This window comes from Pyrgilauda ruficollis, unplaced genomic scaffold (genome assembly GCF_017590135.1).
Source record: "Pyrgilauda ruficollis isolate IOZ18807 unplaced genomic scaffold, ASM1759013v1 scaffold66, whole genome shotgun sequence".
NCBI classification, from domain to species: domain Eukaryota; kingdom Metazoa; phylum Chordata; class Aves; order Passeriformes; family Passeridae; genus Pyrgilauda; species Pyrgilauda ruficollis.
The window spans coordinates 1,885,721-1,902,422 of NW_024528377.1; the positions used below are offsets into that span (position 1 = coordinate 1,885,721).

General features: G+C 43.3%; 1 protein-coding gene across 1 annotated transcript in view; it reads left to right on the forward strand.

Moving 5' to 3' along the window:
* CACNA1C (calcium voltage-gated channel subunit alpha1 C) overlaps positions 1 to 16,702 on the forward strand; it is a 456,585-nt gene that overhangs the window by 368,386 nt on the left and 71,497 nt on the right. The window contains exons 20-29 of the mRNA XM_041484502.1: positions 1,253 to 1,382; positions 4,901 to 4,960; positions 8,358 to 8,464; positions 9,910 to 9,997; positions 11,076 to 11,183; positions 11,676 to 11,728; positions 11,822 to 11,968; positions 12,831 to 13,032; positions 13,519 to 13,677; positions 14,785 to 14,895. Of these exons, the coding sequence (XP_041340436.1) occupies positions 1,253 to 1,382; positions 4,901 to 4,960; positions 8,358 to 8,464; positions 9,910 to 9,997; positions 11,076 to 11,183; positions 11,676 to 11,728; positions 11,822 to 11,968; positions 12,831 to 13,032; positions 13,519 to 13,677; positions 14,785 to 14,895 (1,165 nt within the window). The remainder of the gene's footprint in view (positions 1 to 1,252; positions 1,383 to 4,900; positions 4,961 to 8,357; positions 8,465 to 9,909; positions 9,998 to 11,075; positions 11,184 to 11,675; positions 11,729 to 11,821; positions 11,969 to 12,830; positions 13,033 to 13,518; positions 13,678 to 14,784; positions 14,896 to 16,702) is intronic.

Here is a 16,702-nt window from a genome sequence, read left to right on the forward strand (position 1 = left end):
TGCCCAAAATCCACTCCCAGCAGGGAGTTCATGTGTCTCTGCTCATTGCTGCACTTCAAGAATGAAGGAAGAAATGAGAGGGGAAGGAGAGTCCATAGCTCTGAGAGGAGCCTAGGGAGGATAGTTCTCTCACACTTCACCCATGGGCTCCTGCAATGCAGCCTCATGTTGTCACACCTGCTATTCCAAAAAAGATGTGCAGGACCTGTGGGTGGAGGGCTGTTAGGACAGGTGAGTTTGTCTTTGCAAGGGTACAGCAGTGAGCTCACTGCCCAATGGTCTGTGCAGCACCACGTATTCCAGTGTCCCTCCTAAGGACTCAGCCTTCAAACAGCCCCAGAGGAAGGCAGGGCTGTTCCTGCACCACTGAATTCAGAGCCATTTTTGTCCCAGCAGAGCTTGTGCCACTCCTCCTTGGGTATGTGTAACAGGGAGGGACTGAGGATGACTGGGGCTCATGGACTGTAATGCTAGCTTTGCCACCCACCCCCTGTCATTTCTAGAACTAAATTAACCCCTGCAGTCATCTGTAAAATTGCTGTAATAGGGACTTGGAGCCCTAACAGCCAAGAGCAGAGCTAAATAAATTAATGAAGTGCCTGTAGAATTATGCACACAGCTATTATGGGGTTTAACTCCTCACATCCTGCTACCAATATATGGAAAGTGGTGTCATGGTCTCCAGTAAGCAAGTTTGATGGGAGACTGCTCCTTCTTTACCTTCTAGTTTCCCACTAAAGCACCAAGTGGGCCTATGTTTAGCATACAACCTGCATGGCATGATGTCTCTCAGAAGTCATTTGCTGCCCTGTATCCATCTGGCCAGGCCTGTACTCTGTTAGCAAGGTAGATCCCTCCCAGCTCCTGTTAAGTGACGCTCCAGTCCCAGCTCAGAAAGACACTGGCTCCCTAAAGCCTGTTTCTGCTGCTTTCCTCCTGAATGAATCAGGAATGGTTCCATAAATGAAAGCAAGGGATATAATCTGGGCTGGCAGGTTTCAGACCACATGGAAATCACAAAAAGCTCTGTCAGGAGGGAGGGATTGTTCTCCATTCAAACACATGGAGTGTGAGTCCTGTGTGGAGAGCCAGCATTGCCCTGCACACGTTGTCCCTGTGCTGGGGCAGGGGGAAGAAGCTCTGCAGGGCAATCCTCCAGTCCTGCTGGCAGAGGAGGAGGGGGGAAATGTTTCCCAGGTCTTGCTATTCTTTGAGAGATAAAGTTGTGCCTCTCCTCTCCTCTCTCTTGCAGGTTTCGTGTCCACTGCCATCGAATCGTTAATGATAACATTTTCACCAACCTGATCCTATTTTTCATCTTGCTCAGCAGCATCTCACTGGCAGCTGAGGACCCCGTGCGACACCTCTCCTTTAGGAACCAAGTATGCTGCACATCCTCCTTCCCTCACTGGCTACTGCAAGTGTGGTACAAGCAGATCATGATTTGAAAGGCAGAAGAAGCTGCATCAGAGGCTTGGGAGTGCCTGCCTTCCATGATTTCTGCCTTTTGAAGGCTGTGTGTGAAATCATTAGGTTTTGCAGGAAACATGAGTCAGTGCAGAATCTGGCCTCTAGTTCACTTCAGAAGTGTGTGTAGGGAAAGGAAGAACGGGAGGCTGAAGCAAAATTATTGTTCCCTGGGATTAAAGCACTAGAAATGAGCTGTAAAAACACTGATTGGGGATACAAATAATTCAGTTTTGAGGGATTTGCAGGTTGCCTTTGGAACCTGAAAATTTGTTCTGCTGCCACATGCTGTCTTCTAAACTAAAAAGCCTAGGGCCTGATTTTCATTTTATTCACACTGGTGTAAATCAGGAGTAACATTCTTGAGTGTGATGCTGTCACTCTGGGGGAAATTGATGTCATCATGGTTAGAATCAGACTTTTTGAATGCAAGCCGCAAAGCTATCATTAAATTTGAGATAACCCTCAAAAAATATGCTGTGCTCCTCTCCTTACCTGCCTGGGGAGGGAAGAGGAAAGCATTCAGCACAGAGATACATTCTCACCCTCTTTCCTGACCATTCTTATTTGCCTTTTGAATTGTTCAGTGCTCCTTTAATTTTGCCAGTGCTTGTTTCCATTAGTCAGGGGTCATTGCAGAAGTGAGGAGTCAGTAGACATACGCAAGGCCTCTGATTTCTGGTGTCTGCAGTGGCATTTTGGTGCCTCGATGCCTGAAGAGGTTGCTAGGATTGGAGAGTGGGATGGTTTTTTCTTGTTTAATAATACAACCTTAATTTAATGCTCCCTGAAATATCCTGGCCTGAGCATGCATTTGAACACATATGTGCATGCAGAGAAGGTGTTAATGGAAGTCTATTCCTGAGCATATCTCAGAGTGGCTTTGCATTTTGTCCTGAAGAAGGATGCTAAATAATCCAACCTGTGCCACCAATTACCCACTTGTGCACAAATGAGGGTGCACACCATGTAGGGATAACTGAATGCCAATATATATTAGTGCTGCAGCATGTCAGCTGGCAGATGGGCTCCTGACATGCCACAGAAACTGTCACAGAGTCTGTAGCAGAGAGATTTAAATGAGATGGAAAAGAAAAGAGTCAGAGCTGGTTGTCCTGGATTAAAGAGCTGAAGGTTTGAGGCAAAGCATTGTTTTGTGTATGTGAAGCCGCTGGTGTTGCGTAAAAGTGTGTGTTTAACTTTTGCAGGTACAGATGTTTAAAATGTATCATACAAGGGCTCACTGACAAGATGTTTGGGTTGCAAACGTGCCCTGCCTTTGCACTGTGGCAGTAGAACAGTGAGATCCTGTCCTGCCCTGTGCCCACACGGAGGCCTGGGAGGAAAAGGAAGAAAGCAAGCTGAAAGCAAAGCTGCCTCTGCCTTCACTCAGCATGAGCTGTGCTCAGGACCTGTGCAGGCTGGGGATGCTGCTGGCACAGAACATCCCAGAGCAGGAAGACAGGGACAGAGAGCCCAGAAAGAGCTAATGGAGAGGCTTGGGTCTGCTCTTTCCTGGGGCAGGCTGTGTCCTTTTGTGTCACACAGGGCTCAGGCAGAGAGCACTTGGAAGTGCCAGCCCAGTCTGACCAAACAGCCCTCGAAGCCCAAGCAGGGGCTAAGACTGTGCTCACCATGTTCTCCTGATAGCACCTTGGCAAGGTGCTCATTCATTTTAATTTGTTCTAGAGCAAGTTCATCTTTAGATAATAACAAATATGCCAGCTGATAAATGGGACTGGCTGCACCTTTGGGGTCACATTCACCAGTGTGTTCTAGATCCTTTGCAGACCCCTGGTGAGGTAAAGCAGCAACAGGTAGTGCTTAATCATTCACTTTAATCAAGTTTGCAGCTTCTTTATGTTGGTGGAGCCATGCAAAGCAGTTAGAGACTACCCATGAATCTGGACCATTGATTATAAAATTATTCCATTGATAAAATAATTAGATGTCAGGACTTACAAAGCAGCAAGGCAAAAGGATATTTCCAGTTGTAATGTATGTAAATTAATATAGGTTAAAATCAAGATCTGTCCCTTTGAAGTGGCCCTTTCTTAATTCTCTAAGCTGCAAAAATTGATAGAGCCCAAGACAGCCTTGAGAAGAATTTGGGATTAAAAACTGAGCAGTGACCTGAAGAATTTTGAGTTATATAGTAGCAGTAAGTGATACATCCCCCCATTTGACATGCAGTGTCTGCAATTCAATCCAGATTTGGATTGTGCTTAAATAGTGCAATGTGAAATAACCCTGGAATTTGCAGTAGCTGCCCCTCTGCATAGCAAGCTGTAAGAATTTAGCCACCTATAAATTTGAGTGAGGATACAGGCACTGAGATACAATAAACCCCTGTGGGGTGGCAGCAGGGAGTTTCCTGTTTTATGTTTATTAATGTTTTAGCAGCAAAGGTCTAAATTTCACAAATTATCAGTTTTCTACAGCTTCCATATATTGGCCTTCAGGTTTAAGACATGATTATGGTAAAACCACAGTAAACCATGGGCATGATACTTCTGATATTCAACATTGGTAGTGTAAATAGCACTAAAGTGGATTGGGATGTTAAAATATATTGGAAACAAAGAGAGTTCAATCCTGGTCCCATAAATCAGTGAGAAAGTTCCCATTTACTGTGGGATGCCAACATATTGGCAGTGAGGGATATTTCTGTCCTTGATGCTGCTACTTTGAAAGCCCCTTTGCACTTCTGGACTTCTCACTGCCTCCTGTGACCCCACTTTTTGTGGTCTGTGTGCATGTCAGGGGTTTCTCCATCACCAGGCCTAGGTTCCTGGGAATGATGAGCATTTGAGCTGGGTGGTTATTCAGGATGCAAAGAGAAAGATGCAGGATGTAAGTTAGGCACCTTTAGCAAATGACCAAATTATGGTTGCAATACAAGGGCTGGGATTCTGTTCAATTGGCAGAGTCTTTGTTATTCATCCTAATCCAGAGCAATTTAGGACAGAGAAAAGAAATAGCTAGAGTATGATTTTGCAGTTTGCTTTCCTTCCTTTGAGAGAGGCACAGGACAAGACTGAATGGAAGTTAATAAGAAGGATTCTCTCATGCTTCCACTGAGAGACCAGGCATTCTTTGTATTCTCAGTTTGGAATGCTATTTGGGAAAACCCTTGAATGTTCTTTATAAGATTAAAAAAAAAAAAAATCCTACAGCAACCAAAAAGTTGTTTTGCCTCTATAGTGCTCATGGGATTGTAACTCAGGAAAGATTTCATGTAATGTGCTTCTTGTCCTCTGTGCCAGGACCTTCACTGCATTCAACAGGACGTTGTTCCAAAACCATTCCCTATAGAGCTGTCCTCATTCCCTCGTGAAAAGAACTCGTGTATTTGATTTTAACTGTGATTTCCCACTCAAGTGATCAGTCACTGACCTACCCTCCCCACTCCTATCCCCTTTTGTTTTTACAGATTCTCTTTTATTTTGATATAGTTTTTACTGTCATTTTCACCATTGAAATTGCTCTGAAGGTAAAGTGCCCATCTTCTCTACCATTACTTGTTCACAAGCTTTCTAGTTTTCTGCCAGTCTCTGTTGCTAACACACACGCCTGTTTGTTCCTGGGTCACGCTCAGTACCACTAACCCAACTGTGCTTATTTTTCAGATCCTAGGCAATGCAGACTATGTCTTCACTAGTATCTTTACATTAGAAATTATTCTTAAGGTAACCAATCTGAGAAATACACTTGTTTTCTTCTTTCTTTTCTCTTTCTTTCTCTTTCTCTCACTCTCTTTTTTTTCTTTTTTTTTTTAACCCCGTTATTATCTCTACACAAAGGGTTGTTTTTCTTTTCATTTGACGCTTCTGTAGTTGCTTAAAAAGTCTCATGGGAAATTTTGATATTCAAACTTGTAATTGAGGGCAAAATAATGCTTTTTAGGGGAATTGCAATGAAAGGGTGCAATGTTGGGAAATGTGAGAGGACAAAGAAAAAGGCTATCCCCTGATAAATTTGTCCCTCTACCCTGGCCAGTCTTTCCAAAACAGGATTTTTCTGCTCTGCAAGAAACTCTGAATGCACACACCTCTCATACAGGCTACACCCAAAAAGAAGGTCTCTATTCTGCAGAAACCAGCCCAAAGGGTGGCTGATGACTCCTGTGAGCACAGCGAAGCAGGAGGCAGGGAGCACGGTGCAAAACCTCACTTTTTAGGTGTAGAGAGAGAACCCAGAGTACAAATCCCTGAGACACCAAGGACAGTGGCTGCCAATGAAAATTACTGCATCAAAACCCTGCTTCCCATTTCCCAGGAACGTGCTCTATACCAAGGGGAATGCACAGGAGAATGCTTTAGCTTGGAAGAAAATAAAAATAGGCTGCCTTGTTCTTAACACTAATTTTCCCAAATTGGTAGGCTAATAATTTAAATAACAGTAATTGAGCAAAGTTCTGGCTTTCTAAATGCTAGGTTCGCTTGGCAGCTGGGTTTTTTTTCCTCAGCAAGCTTAGTCCTAAGTGCTGGCAGGCAGTGCCTTGGAGTTGCTCACATTTTCAGCTCAAGACCCTAATAACAGTATCTATATGAAAGGCTGGCAAGTAGGGTGGCCCCTGCATATTTTTATAGAGAAACGTGCTTTTTATGATATGACTTGAAATTACCAAAGCCATAATATTCTCCAGGGAGATGTACACATTATGCCTGTGTGCAGTTTGCATCTGTGTTTACACAATAAATCTGAATGTGCACAGATCACATGGCAGATCCAAAAGGCCTGTCAAGAAAAGCAAAATATCCCAACAGCAATGTTTAAAAATGAAATGATAGCTAAAGATTACCTGCTGGGACTCACAATTACTAATTGTGCTTGCTCTGAAGGAAGTGGTAACACTGCTAATGACTTCAGTGGAAGCAGAATTTAACCCAGCCTGGGCCTTCCCAAAGTTCTCCTGTTAACTTCAGTGATTTATGACAACATCCCTGGATATTCTCTGAGTTCAAGTGGAAGAATAGTGCAGGGACCATAAGTTTAAGTCACTAAGAGCTTGGTGTCTCAGTGCATGTTTCTCTGCCGCCTTCACTGAGCACATTGTTCTGCAAAACAGCAAAGTTAATGTGGGTGGTGAAAACAAAAGAATGAATGGCCATGGGATGTTCAAGGCTGTAGAGAAACAAGCTTCGTCTGCCCCCATGGTGCTTGTAAAAACACCTGCTTTCTGGTGGATGTTGGCAAGGTGGCTGCCAAGGATTTTTAACTGGCATCCTAAAAGGCTGTAACTTGTTTCATGCCCCAGGTGGGAGGCAGATGTAGATTATACACTCTCTGAGAGTCTCTTCTGAGATGACAAAATCCCTCAATAGGCTTGAGAGAGCCACAATTTGTACTGAACTTCAACTCAGCAGAGCTTCCCCTCCTGATTTCAATGGTGTCTTTCTTTCAAGATTGCCATACAAAATCTAACCAGTAAAGGGCATCTTTACCACCTTTGTTATGGCAAGAACCCCTCCTCCCTTCCCCAACTGAATGTGTCTACAAGTATAAATTCTAAGCCAAGACCAGAGTTTATACTTCCTCCCCCTCTTAATTTCTGTCTGATTGATAGTCAGTTCCCTGATGTCATGGATGTTTGGTGAAGAAAATAATCCAATACACCATGTGCCCTTCCAACTTGCTCTGAATAAAGTTGTCACAAGCTGGAAACTTCCAGCCAACATACCATCCTGAGCTACTGGTGGGAGCCAGAAAACTCCAGTTTGACTTTCCAGTTCACACTTCTCAGCTGGAAGTCTGGCTACAGCTCAGTCTCATGGTGTCCAACTCAGATTACTTTAGACACCTAACTTAGATGAGATTCAGAGGACCAAACTTAGAAGCCTGTATTCCTGGATGGGAATGAGAATTCCTCATGAAGGAACACTAGCAGTTGTGGGGATGGGGTTTCTTCAAAGCAGCTACACTAGAGCACTCACCAAATCTAAGGTAGGTGGTACAAATACCCCCTCGGCTCACCCTCTTTAACTGTGCCAGGCTCATTTAGTCACATTGGGTAAGAGAACTCTGTTTACACTATCACCCAATCCAGCTCTGGAGCTGTGACATCCTCCTCAAAGCTAGCAGGTTTTAATACCCCCACCACACCCAGGCAGGGCAGACCCTCCCTTGCAAAATATGTAACTATTTTCCCTCCCTCTGCCCAGTGATGTTGATAAGGATTACCTCCACAAAGAAACTACTCTGTTTCAAGGAGTACAGCCTGGGCTTTATAAGGAAAATTAAAGAGAAAGTGCAACTGCATCTAGAGTAAAAATTAATGAAGATGGATAGGAGAAGGGATGTGGGATTGAGCTGAACAGAAGGACCAAGCTGAAGAGAGCAGTAATTCCTCCTGTTGTTTCAGTTCAGCTCTAAAGCATCTTATCCCTGAGGGATTCTGTTCTTCCTTCATGAAGGGAAGAGCAGTCAACTGTCCACTGCAGCTGGTCTAAGTACTGAAAAGCATTACAGAAGAGCTGTTTTATTTTGTATTTTCTATTCAATTTTGCCAGAGAGGCCTTTATATAACACAAATATCCTCTGTCACTGAAGAAAAAGGGAAAAGCGTATGATTGCAAAGAGGAGTTTTTGCAAACAGTCATTCTGCTGCTTTGCTAATTCTAAATGTTATGTACTCAGCGCACTTAAAGTGCATATTTTCCTCACTTTCTTTAGTTAGGCCTTTCACAGTTATCTTGCTGTCTTTTTCACTCTCTTTCCTTTCCATTGGGGCTCAACTTCTCCTTTGGGGTCTGGGGGTAAATTGTCTGCCAACAATAGAACCACTGCCCCCTCCCCAGTTATCCACTCTGAGCACAGCCAGGTGGGTTTGGCTCCTGGGCAGCTGCTGATGGCAAAGTGTGTTTGTGTCTCCGTGTGCCTCCCTGCAGATGACCGCCTATGGGGCTTTCCTCCACAAGGGCTCCTTCTGCAGGAACTATTTCAACATCCTAGACCTGCTGGTGGTCAGCGTTTCTCTCATCTCCTTTGGGATCCAGTGAGTGAGCCATTTCCAGCTGGATAGTTTTGGAGGGGGGGGGCTGTAGGGCTGGGCTGGGAGGGTGGCTCAGGCTCATTGTTTTAACTGGGTAAGGTTTTCCTCATGAGCCTGTTGGGGTATTCATGAGGTGTTTTTCTCAGATGGTTCACAGCCATTAAAATTCATATTCAAGAGAGGAGTTAGTAACTGGGAAATGCCACTCTGGTGACCTGGAAGGGGGAATCTTTCAGAAAGAGCAACAAAAATGAGAACAAAAAATAGGTGTATTGGGAATCATGACATTTAGCTTTATTCCAAGGCCTCCGTTTCACTCTGTCAGTTCAGGACAGTTCAGTGACTTATGGTTCCCTCCTAGACTTTTCATAACCTCTTTGGAAAATGAGGTTGATAATGTTTTCCTACTTCCTAAGATGATTTGAGTCTTACTCAATGGAAGGCCATCAAGCACTTGAAGAGTTTTGTGAGACTTTTCAGAGTGGTAGTGGCTGTTCTGCCATGCTGTTTTCCTTAAGTTCATGTGTTAATTTACTTGGCAATTTATAGATTTACTGGACTATGTGTCGGGTGGGAAGTTCCCTAGTTTCATAGTTTCATATCTGGTAAGAAACAACCTCCCAGCTGTTACCATCATAGGTTAGCAGCTCACATAAGTTGCACACTAAGTCAAGTAGGAGAATTTGTAGGGTCCATTGGGCTTTTAGTCACAGTCTTAATAATGGCACAGTTCTTGTTTTGACCTGCTGTTTCTTTCTTACAGACCTAAGTCAGACTCTTGGTGTGTTAACATTAAAACTGTTCCCAAAATCAGTAGGAGAACATGATGTCATTGAGCACGAGGAAGATTCTCAGTCAGGGTTTTAGTCTTGGAAGGTGCAGAGAGCTCTGCTGCAGTAGTTGTGTTCAGTACTTAAAAGTGGGCACATAAGTCATCCTAATCAATTCAGTGGGAGCTTTCACATCCTTAAATTTGTGTACACACTTAAATGATTTGTGTATTCAGGGGCCAGACACACTGTAGGATCAAACTCCAGGTGGGTAGTCTACCTTTAATGCTGGAGTCTCCTGGACTTTTCACTCTTCTGTGAATATTTCAGTGGAGTGCTTCCTTGAGCCTTATCTGAAAATGCCTTGTAAATGACTACATCTTGGCACAATTTCTATATCATGGATATCTACAGAATCTGTTTGCCCTGCTCTAAAAATACACCTTGCCCATGTTCCATTCCTCCTCCATTAATACAGCAGAGATTATGAAATCCAGAACAAGAAGCCAGACCTCTTAAAAAAACATCAGAAACTGGTTTCCTTACCCCTGAAGTGCCATGGCAGAGTTGAATAAATACCTTATGCAGTCTTAGGCTGTGCAGAATTTCAAAGGTCTGTCCTTGCTGCACACTCCCCACACTGCTGTGTCTCTCAAACCTTTCAATACTTTCTTCCAGGTCCAGTGCCATTAATGTGGTGAAGATCCTCCGTGTTCTGCGGGTCCTTAGGCCACTGAGGGCCATCAATAGAGCCAAAGGACTAAAGGTTAGAAAAGTCCCAGTGCATTCTATGAACTATAAATTCATGTTATTTCAAGCTACAAGGGCTTTTGCAGTGGTTCAAGTAATGTTTCAGCAGAATCACAGTATGGTTGAGGTTGGAAGGGAGCTGCTCAAGCAGGGCCACTGAGAGCAGCTTGCCCAGGCTTTAGAGTACCTCCAAAGAGAGAAACTCCACAGCCACTCTGGATGACCTGTTCCAATGCTCAGTCACCCTGACAGTAGAAGTGTTTCTCAATGTTCAGATAAACCTACTCTTGTTTCAGTTTGTGCCCGTTGTCCCGTCAGTGGCAATCACTGAAAACAGCCTGGCTCTGCCTCCTCTGCAACCTCCCTTCAGCCTTTAATGTACATTGACCAGATTCCCCTGAGCCTCCTGTCAGATGAACAGACCCAGCTCTCTCAGCCTTTTCTCGTGGGAGAGATGCTCCGATCCCTTAAGTAATCCTTGTGGCTCTTTGCTGGAATGGATTTCCTCCAGAATGTCCACAGTTCTCCTGTACTGAGGAGCCAGAGCTAGAGCCAGTACAATGGGCATAGTCTCACCAGTGCTGAGTAAAGGGGAGGACTCACCTCCTTCAACTTGTTAAAATCCTGCCTAATGCAGCCCAGGAAAGCACTTGCCATCTTTGTAGTGAAGGCTCATATTCAACTTTGTGTCCACCAGGATTGCCAGCTCCTTTCCTGACAAGTTGCTTTTCAGCTGATTGGCCCCATCAGCACAGAAGTGAAATGATGTGGTTTTCTGGGGTTACAGATGGGCCCACAATGCCAAGCATAACCTTTCTGTATTAGATGAACTCCTTCCTATGTGCTGGTGGGTTCCCAACTATGCAGGAAGTTTCAGAGAGCTGAGTTCTGGTATTTTCCCATCCCTTTCTGCGTGCTTCTAAAAGTACAGCAAGGAATGAAATAAGCTGGTCCCCTTTCCTGAGACATTACTTGGGTAATGGGTACTGCTTAAATAATTTTTTCTTGTTATTTTTATTCTTGGGCTTCTCCCTTATCCAGAGCAGTTGAGAACAATCCCACAAGTGACTTTTGTTCCTCTCTCCCATTTGCAGCACGTGGTCCAGTGTGTGTTTGTCGCCATCCGAACCATCGGGAACATTGTGATTGTCACCACTTTGCTGCAGTTCATGTTTGCCTGCATTGGAGTTCAGCTGTTTAAGGTAAAACCATTGGACCCATTCATCCATCCATTACATTGAGCTGTATTTAGGGATGGGGAGAAAAACAGCATAAAAAGCCTGAGGAAGGAAAAATGGGGTCTTTTGTGTGTAACAGGTAAGACATTTGGAGCACTGTCAGTGTTACCTGGGCTTCTGCTGCCAGCAGTTCTCCAAAACTGAGCCAGGCATATGCAGAGCTCTTGCCCATCATCTGTGGTCAGCAGAAATGATCAGTAATGTTGTTCTTCCCTAAACAGCTTTACATTGGCATGACATTGGCATGACACCCAGGAAGGTGAAGGGGGCTGCTCAAAAGGGTTGTTCCTTGCAGGCTCTCTACCTCCCATCTTGCAGAGGAAGGACCATGGGAGGTTGTTCATTCCCTTCTTTATGTCTGCTTTTATCTCCTTGCCTTTCACCACCCTCCTGACAAATGCTGAGGACATAAACATAAACAAGCAAAAGCTTCATTCCTCTTTCTTCCTTTGCTAGGGCAAGCTGTACAGCTGCACGGACAGCTCCAAGCAGACAGAAGCAGAATGCAGGTGGGTCTGAGCTTTTCCAATCCCTCCCCTTGGCCGCCCGCAGCGCCTGGCGGTGCAGCTGTGCCACGTTGTGTCTGCACTCTCCACCCACAGAGGGTACTACATCACCTACAAGGATGGGGAGGTCAGCCAGCCCATGATACAGCCCCGGAGCTGGGAGAACAGCAAGTTCGACTTCGACAACGTCCTGACTGCCATGATGGCCCTCTTCACCGTCTCGACCTTTGAGGGCTGGCCAGAGTGAGTGTTTCTGGGACCAGTGCAACACTAGCAATGTCCTCATTCATTTCAAAAGAGAAAATTCAAAGGCAGAGCATAGTCTTTCCCTTTCTAAGTATTTAAATAAGTCCAGAGCTTTAAATATAGCAATAGTAGCACTGTAGTATTATGTACTTTGTAAATTCCTCAGGGCCTGCAGGGATTTCTGTTACTGTACTTGGAAGCAGTGTAAAGCACTGTCTCTAGTTCTTAAAAGATTATTTCCATTAGTAGCAGTGATACCAGTATTTGGTACCATTATTATGTGTATAAATGAACATAAAATGCATATTCGACCTTTTCCAGCATTGCCAGGTTTCAGTCTCCCCGTGAAGCCAGCAGGACAACATGAAACACTGCCTTGCAGTACTGGCACACATGGGGTGTCTGCCCAGGCCCTGCTGTCTGTACCACTGGAGCTGGGGACTCCCACAGAGTCACTCAGGGTGACGTGGACATGCAGGGGGCTGACCCTAACTTGTGTCACCAGGTGATGCCAACAGCAGTCTTAAAAACTGTTGATTCCTGGGATCCCCTTTTCTCACAAAACTCAATTCCCAACAACCCTGTTGAGACTCTCCTGTCTTTTGTTAACTAAAGAGCATGATTTTGTTCAACTATAAAGATATTTCACCCCTGAACAGGTTCAAATGTAGAATTAGTAAGAGCCAGGTCTTCTCCTTTGCAAGCTTTGCACTCAGATTGACGCAAGTCTGCGCATCTCTGAGTGAATTAATTTTTATACAAGTAGAAAAAAATCACAAAGTTAAACTTTATAACATCACCTATAAGGCCTCAAGGCAGTTGCAGATTTTCTCTGCATTTGGCTCCTGTTTGCTTTCAGGTTGCTGTATAGGTCCATTGATTCCCACATGGAGGATGTGGGACCCATCTATAATCACAGGGTTGAGATCTCCATCTTCTTTATTATCTACATCATCATCATTGCTTTCTTCATGATGAACATCTTCGTTGGTTTCGTCATCGTCACATTTCAGGAACAAGGAGAACAAGAGTACAAGAACTGTGAGCTGGACAAAAACCAGGTAATTTACAACATCCTGCTGTCAACAAAGGTAGAAAATGCATTGAGAATGAGCTTTTAATAGATACAGAGAGGAAAATGTTAAGCTTGTCAACAAATGCACACAGAAAGGAAAATGTTAAGCTTGCCAGCAAGATAAAACTCTAAGCTGGCTTTGCTGACATCTTTTAGGAGTCAGGTAGGAAAAAAATCTTGCTGTAAGATTTGCTCAAGGGACAACAATTACTTAAAAATGTTTGCTGTGCCATTTGTTTCACTGAGATTAGATGAGCACAACAGCAGTGACTGGCCAAAGTAATTGCATGTAGAACTCTTTAACAGGTAGAATGTGCACATTTCACATTGTGACCTAATAGAAACTCTTCTACTAAGCTTTTTCATTTGAGAAAAAAACTTTAAAGATATTGTATTTTTAATTACATTTGAAGGTAGCTGACCACCCTGATGTTTTGGGTTTGAGTTTAAATGTACCCTGCCTCTCCCACAGCGCCAGTGTGTAGAGTATGCCCTGAAAGCCCGGCCCCTGCGGAGATACATCCCTAAAAACCAGTACCAGTACAAAGTTTGGTATGTGGTCAACTCCACCTATTTTGAATACCTGATGTTCGTTCTGATCCTGCTGAACACCATCTGCCTGGCCATGCAGGTAAGTGAGCAAGCAGAAAACTTCCAGGTGATGAAGTAGTAGACTTTGTTGGAGGAATTGCAAAAATGGTTGAGTGTACCCTCTTCACTTCTTTTGACATGTAATTGAAATGAGAAGTCTATCTCTCAGCCTCTTCCTGCTAATATCTGACACTTTCAACAATTCTGACTCCTTAAAAACAAATTTCTCATTTCTAAACACAGTCCTGCAAGTACTAGAGCTTTTCAAGTAAAAGGTTGAAAATGTCTCAACACTATTTTTCTCAGCCTTGCATTTAGCTGCAGCTGAATTGTTTTATCTGATACTGCTTTGAATAAATCACCCTGTGCCAATACAGATCATGAAAACCCATCCCAACTGTTTGAAGTTTGTTGAAGTTAAGCTACAAAAGGGGTCTTGTAACATGAACTGGAAAGTGACCTTAGAATACGGCAGTGCAATCAGTTCAAGTATCATGATCTGGAAATAGGGGTATGAAAAGTGAGGTGGCAACACTTGCAGAAGACACTGCTTGAATTAATCAATAGAAGATGGAGAGTAACTTCATAATATCTTAATAAAGTTAAGTGAATGGGCAGCATGATTGCAAATTTAATGCAGAGTTGACAAATGCAAGATAATACATATTGGAAAGGTATGATTTGAGCTGCTCATGTACTTTCAAGAATCTTGAATTTAGTGTAATTACTTGGGGGAAAGGCTTGGTATCATTATGGACAGCTCATGAAAACCCCTCCTCACTGTGCAGTCACACAAGTAATCCAAGTGTGAGGGAAGGCTGAGAAAAAACACAATTGAAGATTGTATTGCAACATTGTGCAAATTTATAATGAGCTCTGAACTGGAATGGTAAGTATGATTTTGGTAGCCACTCCTCAAAAAGATTCTTCTGAAAAGAGGAGATCAAGAGCCAGGTGGCAAAAATAGATAGAGGCATTATGAATGCTTATGTATGAAGGGAAATGGGAATTCTTAATTGAAAAAATTAAACACTCTGGGGTCTTCCTTAGAGAACCTTGGCATGAAGGGAGACTGGGAGGGATTCTGTGTATTCCTAACTGCTGGCACATCCTATCCTCACACTCCTGCTGGGATGCTGTTTTTCAGCACTATGGTCAGAGCTGCATGTTCAAGGAAGCCATGAACATCCTCAACATGCTCTTCACTGGCCTCTTCACTGTGGAGATGGTCCTGAAATTAATCGCCTTCAAACCCAAGGTAGGTGCACGAGGAGTAGATTTCCCTGGCCTCTGTGTGTGTGTGCATGTGTGCGGGGCAGCTGTGAGGAGAAGGAGGAGGTGAACCTTTCTGATCTATTACCCCCACCAAGAGCTGAGCTGGACAGTTGCTCTCTGGATTGGAGTCTCACTTATATTTAATAACATTTTTGCTGGAGAGTAGACACACTTAAAAAAAAAAAAATTTAAAAAGGCAACACCTGCTAATAGAGACGGTTCCTAGTTTTCATTTAGTTATCACAGTGACACTCTGCTAAGGCTGTAACATGTCTTCCATTCTGAATGTTATTCTAATGCTCTCTCTCTGACTTTCCTTATATAATTTAAAAATAGCATCTCATGATTAGTCTCCTGACCCAAGTGAAGTTAATCAAGCATGACTCATTTTGAGTTATGAGCTTTGGAAAAAAATGTTTCTTCTGGGAGGGCTATATCTCAGTGATGGTTTGGATTGCTCTGGTTTTGAATTTAAGACTTCATTGATAATATTCAGTACCCCAGCAGGTCCTGTCTGAAAGCATTGTCCTGTGCATTGGGCCATGATATTCTGCTAGTTTAGCTGCACTGTGGTGTATGCTTAGAACCTCCAAGCTCTTCTAGTTAAGTTCTCACAGCTGCTGCAGGGCAAGGACAAAGATCCTGACCTCACAGAATTACCCAAGACTTTCTTCTGTGGGGTTTAAATTCAGTGATGTGTCATAAAAAGTGGAATCCAGGTACCTAAATATAGGTCCCTCATGTCACTTCATATCTTCAGTGGTACCTTGACACATGGAGTTGTGCCTTGAAGGATGCTTTGAAACATTGTGGAGATGGTCAAGATGCTCCCTGAAGCATCAGTTATGAACTGGTAAAAATGAGAACATTTATGTCTGGCAGTCATGCTTGTCCTTCATGTTAAAGTTAGGGGATGACTGAATTTAGCTCCTTCCAGGTGTAATCTAACATCTTCCTCATCCTCACTTCAGAAACTTTGCTCTCTATTTCTACTGAATTTGGCCTTATTTTTTTCTTTTCAACTCCATGGTGACTTTATTCCCACCCAGCTTCTCCCTTTCTTCCACACTTTCTAGGACTTCTTCTTGTAACAGCAGCAATTTTATTTTTCATCCAAGCCCAATATCACTATCCTATCTTGGATGTAGTTCTCTTGGAAGTTAGGAGCATCTTGGCAGTCCTGCTGAAGACTGAGTTTTGGAGGTTTTTTGCAAGATCTCAAACACTGTCTTGGGAAATTTAGAAGCATCATTATCTGTTCCAGCAGAGATTTTCACTTTCAGGAGAGATCTACCTTTGATTTTTGAGACTTCACCATGTCTGTTAGCAAGCAAATTTTCTGCCACTTCATAAAAGTTTTATCTGCACACCATGTACCCAGAAGTGCATCTCACAGGCTTTATAATGTTCTGATTTTGCAGTTCTGCTTCACAGGAGATTCTTAACTTTCAGGAAGATGAGAATCTCAGCAGAAATTGGTTCAGAACATTTAGGGGAGAAGTTCAACCAGGTCAAATACTGAGTTCTGTACATATATAAGGAAGGCTTTACCTGACATGGTTGTTTCTAACAGTAAGGAAATGGCATTGATGATAATGGAAAGCCTTTCTACTTCCTGTGGTTTACTTTCCTCTGTTCAATCTCCTTTTCAAGTTTTGCTGCACAAAAAATACTAAAAAAAAATCAACTGAGGGTAAGCAAGTACCTTTGGATGGCAAAACATTGAAATAGATTTCCTAAAGTAATTGTGGAATCTCTATATTTTGAGGATTTAAAATTAAGTTGGGGGA